At 35.5% G+C, this 9,107-nt stretch overlaps 1 protein-coding gene across 1 annotated transcript in view; it reads left to right on the top strand.

The window, feature by feature from the left end:
- Positions 1–5,198: 5,198 nt before the first annotated feature.
- The window catches only part of LOC128859152 (uncharacterized), a 116,194-nt gene continuing 112,285 nt past the window's right edge, over positions 5,199–9,107 (top strand). The window contains exons 1-2 of the mRNA XM_054095949.1: positions 5,199–5,203; positions 8,415–8,596. Of these exons, the coding sequence (XP_053951924.1) occupies positions 5,199–5,203; positions 8,415–8,596 (187 nt within the window). The remainder of the gene's footprint in view (positions 5,204–8,414; positions 8,597–9,107) is intronic.

Raw genomic sequence — 9,107 nt, 5'->3', positions numbered from 1 at the left:
GCACTCAGCTATAATAAGCCACATAACTCTGGAAAAGTATACAACGCTTGGAACGGGGACAAAAATGCAAAAATCGAAAGTCTTGGAGATTGGACTTTTTGGTATCATTTGAAAACTAAAACTCCAGTTAAGAAAAATATCTAACACATTTTGTGATAAAATAGAGCTTAAGCTTTATACTTAAGCTTTATTATCACATTTTATGCAAAATGTAATCTTTGTAAAGCACATTTCCCCAAAACATTTTTTTGCAACCAACACAGAAATGAGTGGTTTTATTTTCGTTGCAGAATCCAATTTTCTTGTAGAATTTTTAGTTTTATCTGCCCCCAGTAGTTCATTCAGATTTTCTGTTTCGAATAAATCTTGATATCCAGTAGAAAGTTATTCTGCTCTCGTAATTTCTTTGCACATAATACAAAAATTGGTGTTCGGCCGAGCTTCTCCTCCTATTTGTGGCGTGCGTTTTGATGTTGTTCCACAAAAGGAGAGACCTACAGTTTCAAACCGACTCCGAACGGCAGATATTTTATGAGGAACTTTTTCATGAAGAAATACACTTGGAGGTTTACCAATGCCTGCCGAGGGGTGACCGCTATTAGAAAAAACTTTTTCTTCATTCTGGGGTTTCCCCGAGTTTGAGCCTACGTTCTCTCTGAATTCCAAATGCTATTAAGCAAGACATTGCTGAAAATTAAGAAACTGATAATAGTGTGAAACTCTTTGCATCAGTTATAAGTTCCTCCTTTGAGGACTTTAGTTCAGAAATTGATGCATAATACGCAATGAATACTATTCCTAAGATCTGACAACTTACAATAGACGGGACAAGTGACAATAATTAAGTTTGTTGTGATTAAGTAAAAGTCGATTGTTTTTATAAAAAATATTCATTCAGTTAAATAAGTTTGTGGCATAGCTTTAACATTTTTTGTTATAAAACTAAACCGGCCATTTAATCCAATTATACGCTTATACTACACGAATCTGACGAACTACTAACTATAAGAGTACTAGATATTTAATGCACACCTTGGTGCGTGAATATTCTTCAAGCAGTGGCTCTTTGCGTTCAAAATTGAAGAGTCAAATTCAGAAATTTTTTTTAAAATGTTTAGGCTTTCCTTGGTTTCAGTTTCTCAAAGAAATTTTTTAATAAGTTTCAAAAATCTTGATGTCACATGAATATTTCTAGTTTTGTTTCTCTTGGCAAACCTTTTATTGCAGGCACCCAACTGCCACATAACTCCAGTATGAATGTTTCTTTAAAATCGTAAGGCTATACAAATATTTTACACAAAGTGCTGGTTTTTTCTGGTAGTCTCTGCTGCTAAATACTGCGAATGAAGATAAGCGTGAATACAACGCTTTAAATTGTAGCGTCATTCTCTCATTCTCTCATCCCTTCATTACAGATTAATATCTTAAATGCGTGCGATATGTTAGTCAACTTGTTGTTGCCACTGTGGCTGTAAAAATGTTGTCGTTGCTGCCAATGCGTTTGTAGTTTACTGTTGCTGATGTTGTTATCAGTTGCTGTAGCTGCTAATTAACAGCGACAAGCAACGCAAAACACCCGCAAAGCGTTCTTGGGTAGGAAAGTAGCTAGCGTGAGTAAAAAAAAAATATTTTAGAGTACGAGGGTTACTACATTGTTTCGCGATCATTAAAGTAAAGCGTATGGAATATGCTCATGTGATTGTTGTAAAATAAATGTTTTTAAAAACTAATTTTTTTATGAAAACCTCGATTTGTGTAGGTACTTTCAAATCAGTCCGCTCACGTAAATCTTTATATTTTTTTGAAATATTCGGCAGAAGTCTCAAAGTTTCAAAGCGTAATAAATTTTATTCCAGTGGGAAAACCACCCTGTCTTTTGGCGGGTCAGCATTATAGTTATATATAGTTATATTTAATTTGACTTCTAGCAGATTTGTTTATACAAAAAAAAATATCACTAGCCTGATGCAAAAATGTGCTCTAATTTTATGTTTTCTTGAAGGGCTCTTGTTTGTTTTTATTGTAATTTTCTCAACATAAATTTTTTCACTATTCTCTTCCCTGAAGAAGAGGTGCCCATTTGAAGATCTTAATCAGAATTGTACACTGATGTACCGCATGCTGCACATCAACAACAGCAGCAGCGGCAGCAACGCATAGATCACCATCAACTGTTCGCCCATCATCTTCATCATTATCATCATCTTCATGCCCATTCCCATCAGCTGTATTATCTATCCACAGCTGTGCAGTGGTGAGGCAGTAGATATTTAGCAATAACAACAAATAAACACACAGGTCAGTCAACAGGCGAGCCATGTCAAGGAGCACACTCAAACAAATGTATATACAGTACATGTATGTGTGTGCACAACCACAGCAGCGGCAGCGGGTGTGTGCGAGCTTCCACACAGTCAGCAGCTCCACTCCTCCAGCACTTATGCTGCCTTTACGGTTGCTTTTGCTACTATACTATTGTTGTTATGGGTGTAGGAATATGGTGTGGTGTGATTTGTTGTTGTTGTTGCTGCTGTTGATGCTGCTTCTTAAACAAATAATGCATTTGCTGCACTTAAGTTGTTACTCATCTGCCTCTTAACAGCCCATTCTCCACTTTTCAAAATGATTGTTGTTTTTTATTTGGTTTTTTTCTTCGTTTTATTTTGTTTTCATTTTTGATTCAACTGTGTGTTTCTTGATACTTTTGTTGTTGTTGTTATTGTTGCGCGATTTGGCGATTGCTGCTGCGCAAATTTCTCGGAATTGCAATTCAATCTTCAAGTGAAAATCTACTCCCAGAGATGCGCACAATTTTCCAACAGCCACCCTCTCTCAGCGCACTAATCCTCTCGTCCTGCTGATGCTGCAATGAGTTAAATCGCAAGATGGCTTAGGTCTACATATGTGTGTATGTATGCAGCTGGCGCTATGAGCTTTGCCTATCTGTTGGACGCTTTGTACTATTTTTTTATTTAATTTTTTTTACCCACTAACACTAATAAATTTTATTTACATATACACTTGTTGTTCGTCTTTGTTTTTGTAGCTTACAATTTTAACCGATTTTTACCAAACTTTTTCCCGACATTTTAGTTGTTTTTCACTGCTTTTTTCACTACTATTTTCTATTGCCTAGCTATTTACTGCACTGTACTGCACCACACAATGTTAGCGATTTGTCAAATGCTGTTGTCGAATTGTCGTACTTCGCAAATTTGCGCATTTACGATTTTAATGTGTTTGAAGTTAATTTCTCATTTGTCTTCTTGTTTGGCTGAGCGAAAATTGCCATCGCAAATATGTAAATTAGCCACAGTTAGTGAATTAAGTTTATTTGGGAAAGCTTCGTAAATTGGCTTCATCTAGCGGCCCATGTCAAGAGGTCGCTTTAATGGGACTGTAATCAATTTAGAAAAAAAGTAGTTGAAATCAGTTTGGTTAGAAAGCATACATATATGTATAGAAACTTAGTTCCTTCTTTTTTTAATTAAAATTTGCTTTCTCATTAGAAGTTGTTTTTCTTACTGGTACTGTCCAGTAAACGAAATCAACCAAGTAGTCAAAACGATATATGTGGATTGCTTGTACCCATACGAGGTGTGTGACAATTAAGTGCGATGGATGTTTCAATGAAACAAAAATGCATAGTTGCTATATGTAATTAATTTAAGTATTTAAAAAAAGTATTTTTTAGTTTTAAAATATCTAGCAGCGCTTGTCAGAATTGTTTACATACTCATTTCTTTATATGCTGGTATCGACTTCTCTCTAATTCTGCATCAGGGTTCTAACGATTGAAAGCAGCCTAATCTTCCTCCAAAGTTCAGCACTGTTCAGTACCATGGTAACAGCTCCTTTGACCTCCTGCATGCCGTCACGATAAATTGTTCACTCGAGGTGCCAATTCAACTCACAGAATAAGAAAAAGTCGCAGAGAGCCCTAATATCGCTAAAGAGTGGGTACGACAACGTTGGCTAAAAAATCTTGCACAATGAGCGTGGAGTGGGTCTGCGCATTGTCATAGTGTAAGATCCAGTCATTCACAGCAAGTTTCGGACGGATATAAAACTTTCCTGTCCATATGTACCGAAAACAATAATCAGCATTGTCTCTACCTTCAGTCGCGACAAGGACTTCCTCGCTTTCAATGTCCGCTCACCATATTTTCTTTAATTGCTGGCTTTGTTCACTGGACTCGGGCTCATACATCAATAACGAGGTCGCAATAGGTAGCCAATTTACATACTCCTTCTTGAAGTGTTGTGCTCACCCTTAGTCCGTTTATGGACTCAACTCGTTACTTATGATGCTCGTGCTTTGCCAATACTCTATGTATTATTGTTCTTCTCAATGTTGTTGTCAAGTGTGGACTAAAAACTAACAATTGCAGGGTGTGTGGACACGACGGGAGCATGAGAAAAGAATAAGCAAAGTTGAAGCAAAAACAGTTACCTTGTATGAGCGCGACCTAATAAAACTTGCCAAATAAGAGACAATAGAATTGGCAGCATTGAAAATAGTTATACCAATTTTATGATATGTTATCACAGTTATGGCGGCTGCCGTAGCCGAATGGGTTTGTGCGTGACTACCATTCGGATTTCAGAGAGAGAACGTTGGTTCGAATCGCGGTGAAAGGCCAAAATACAGGAAAAGTTTTTTCTCATAGCAGTCGCCTCTCGGCAGGCAATGGCAAACCTTCGAGTGTATTTTTGCCATGTAAAAGCTCCTCATAAAAATATCTGCCGTTCGGAATCGGCTTGAAACTGTAGGTCCCTCCATTTGTGGAACAACATCAAGACGAACACCACAAATAGAAGGAGGAGCTTCGGCCAAACACACAAAAAGAGTGTACGGGCCAATATCGCAGTCGCCATAAACAAATGAAATGCCCAACCCCGTCTACAGATAAAATCCGCCAAACAGTCGATTCATGACTGCCTACATGTTGAAAACGTCGCGATGCCGCTGTTGAGGGTTGTTCAGCAAAACTTTGCGCTAGAGTAGCAATATTTTCAACAGAACGTCCAGTTTTTGGTCTGTCAGTGTTTTTTCCATCCTAGCCAGAAACAGTTTATTAAAAATTTTTACCAACTCTCGAATTGTTTACTCATTGGGACGATTATTTCGAAATGTTTGCTCTATGCTGTTCTTAAAAGTCAACCATTTTAATAGATCGACCATTCTTTAATCAAAGATGACGTAAAAAAGATACGTCTAAGAATTATACTCTACTGACATCTAGGCGATAAATATTTTAGTTGTGCCCATAATTATGAAAGTGGTCTAAGGCAAAATTAAAAAAAGAGTTATTTCACATCACATTATTTTAACCCAAATTTAGTCAATGTAATTTTTACGATATCGTCAAAAATGAGCCATTAGATAGTGGTTGTTATCTCAATATTATATAGAATGTATTTAATGTTAATTATGAAAGTGGTCTAAGTCATCAATTTAAAGAAATTATTTAAACGATGATGCACAACGCAGTGGACGTCCAAACGAGGCGGCAACACTAGAAAACATAAAAAAAGCACAAAATCGTTTTCAGTGATCGAAAAGTGAAGTTGCTTGAGTTAGCTTCATATTGCATAAGCATTTCACTATGAGAAAGCTCTGTTCAAAGAGGGTGTGGCGTTTGGTCACTGTTGGCAAAAAACAAGATAGTTGATGATTCTGAGGCAATCAAAACAATGGCAGTTAAAATAAATAAATAATTGGCGCGTGGTGTTTGGCCGAGCTCCTCCTCCTATTTGTGGTGTGCGTATTGATGTTGTTCCACAAGTGGAGGGACCTACAGTTTCAAGCCGACTCCGAACGGCAAATATTTTTATGAGGAGCTTTTTCATGGCAAAAATACACTCGGAGGTTTGCCATTGCCTGCCACTATACACAATGGCAGTTAGTTTACATTAATTTTACTTCGAATTACTCCCACATCCACAGTATTCGCCAGACTTGGCCCCCAGCGACTACTGGCTGTTCGCAGACCTAAAACAAATGCTCGCAGGTAAGAAATTTCGCTCGAATGCAGAGGTAATCGCTGAAACTAAGGGCTAATTTGAGGCAAAAGATAAATCGTTCTACAAAAGTGGTTTTGAAATGTTTGAGCGGCGTTGGAATGATGGCGTTGTTCTTGATGGAAATGAATAAAGCTAATATTGAAAAAAAAACGTGTTTTCTTTATTAGTCCCGGGAATTTTCACCCCATGTGCTATGTTGCATATAATAAATATTATAAAATTTGTTAGAATCGAATTGGTCAAATAGTTTCTAAGTTATGGTGATCATGATTTCATTAGACAGACTGCATGTGCTTTATGCAAACAGATTTATGAATCATAAATGAATAAAAAATTCGACTTTTACTATGTACATATATGTAGTTAAGAGTTCGAATCATTGAAAGAGCACTGTAATTATAACTAACAATGTAACTGGCTAAAAATAATTAGAAATAATAATAACATACTTATTTGCATGCATATATTGTATTAACCTTATCTGCTGCTGTGCATTCGGTGCAAGTAAATCCATGCAGGTTGTGGTTATTAATTACATTCTTATAAATTACGATAACGAGCGGTGGGTCGGGAAAAATTCCGTTAGCAGCAAATCTCACTTTAGTGTAAAAAAGCAAACAATTTGCATTTATTTAATTGTATTATTTAAAATGCTATATTTGGAACAAGAAAAAACAACAAACAAAAACATGGAACAGAGAATAATTAAAATGGGGAAACTACACTATTAATTTGCTCATAGATTTATTGTCGAGTGAAAACATAAACTTTTACTTAATTGGTTTTTTGTTAGGAATAAAATAGCAATTTATTTTTCTATACTTTTTTTTTGTGACTAACTTGTGTTTCTGTTAACTTGCACACTAACCACACAGTGCAAATAAATTTTATTTAAATATTTTCCAACTCCTACTTTGCTCAGAAATATATATTTTACATACAATTCTAAAGTACTATCGATTACACTATACAACATTATATATTATATTTAACTAATGAATGACTAGTTATTTTCGGTTCAAATTTGGTTTCAGAAATGTTGTGTAGTTTTATAATTAAAAAAAAATCATTAAATGTTATTAATCCATTTTTCATAACTAAGAAACGAAAGAGTGGACAAAAGCAACTTCTTCGAAAATTATGAGTTGCACGCGGTGTGTGCTCTCTAAAAAAGATGACTGACCTCACAATTCTTAATAAGCAAGCAAAGGCACAGTACGATGCCACGATGGAGAGAGTAATGAGATGAAGCCTATCCTGGTCCCTTTACTTTGTTCTCAGCGAATTAGCTATTTTCGCGATGTCACACTAGCCCAATTGGTGATAAGTGTGACCAGATTATCATTTTCGTAACTTGATTTAGCATTTTGTTTGTTCTCTAGCCTCGGAGTTTATGTTCTGTCTTCCTAACATTTCCCTCTTCTAAGTAAAATGTGATGTTTATAATTATGCAAAGTATACATTTTCTTTAAATTATTGAGCACTGTTGCCTAGTTTTTGATATAGAAAAGCAATAAAATGCCTATTTAAAGAAAAGAAAATATCAAATTTTTATTGAATTACTTAAAGAACTTTGTATGCGTGACAACATTCCAATGTGATTTTTAAAACAAATTTGGTATGGTTATGCACAATTGGCTTTATGGAAAAAACAGAGTTTTAAAAATCCAACCTTGGGCCAAAAAAACACTTGTTTGCGGTATTTGACGTTATGTAACAAGATAAGGTACACCTTTTTAAAAAAGTCGTTATGGTTTCCTCAGTAAATATTATCTGGTATTTGTTTTTTTTTTGTGTTTTTTTTTATGGTTTAAATTCGTGGTTTTAATTCGTATTCAGTACTTTCAAAGATTTCTGAAAATGTATATAAAGATTTTAAGTGTTACGAAGAGTTGAGAGAAGTGGATTCAATATTCTCACAAAGTCTGAAGAAGGAGCATAAAATGAGATTTCAATTTTTTTTAACTTCAAATTTTGGTAGCTTCAAATTAATAAAAAAAAAACCACAACAAAATCAAAATGCTCGAATTTTGGATATAAAAAAGCAATATATTTATTGCGAAGAGCAAATGGTTGGCAACACTGCGCAACTAGGCTAGTGGGACGTCACACACTCTCTGGTGGGCGAAAACTTGTTTCTATAATACACGATCTCTCATGCTGTTGTTGTAATATACATTTATCTTATCCTCTCCGTCTCTGTCCTCTGCGTTATAGTATGTACATATGGCATATCCTCGGGGATCGTAAAGTACTATAGTATTATGTACTCTTTGTTTTCTTGATTTCGTAAAACTCTAGCTCTATCATTTTATTATGTATAAATGCATGTGCATGTTTATTCTTTCCATATTTTTCATGTGTTTAAATTGTTTTTTCCTCAACAGATTCGACGCCAATAAATCGACAAAGGGCGCCTCGAAGCTGCGCCGCGATTTGATCAATGCTGAAATCGCCAATTTGCGCGACTTATTGCCGCTGCCTCAATCGACGCGTCAACGGCTGTCACAACTACAACTGATGGCGCTGGTGTGTGTGTATGTGCGCAAGGCTAACTATTTCCAGCAAGGTAAGTGACTAAATAAAATTAAATATAATAATATTTAATAGGAATGTAAATAAAAAATGTGTAAAAAAAGCAACTTAATTTCAAATTTAAATATGTAAAGTAAAATTTGCAGAAGAAAAATTTTAAACAAAATTTAAAATGTAGTGAGTAGTCTTTTTTTTATTTTACAAGGTATCTGCGCAAAAATATTTTGTTTAAAAAAATGTAATAGGACTATGAATAAGTTCGTGCGGTTTTTTTTCGAAATTTGAAACTTTATTGACGTAAAATGGTTACAAATTTAATATTCAAAATATTGTCCATCGCTTACTACTACTTTTTCCCATCTTTCTGGCAATTCACGGATTCCCTTTGTGAAAAATTCGGTCGGTTTTGCCGCAATCCACGAATCGATCCATTTTTTGACTTCATCGTAATTACGGAAGTGCTGGTCAGCCAGGCCATGTTGCATCGATCGGAAGAGATAGTAATCGGATGGCGCAAGGTCTGGACTATACAGCGGGTGGGGTAG

Source organism: Anastrepha ludens, chromosome 2, assembly GCF_028408465.1.
Source record: "Anastrepha ludens isolate Willacy chromosome 2, idAnaLude1.1, whole genome shotgun sequence".
Lineage (NCBI taxonomy): Eukaryota > Metazoa > Arthropoda > Insecta > Diptera > Tephritidae > Anastrepha > Anastrepha ludens.
This window is presented reverse-complemented; position numbering and strand designations above follow the sequence as displayed.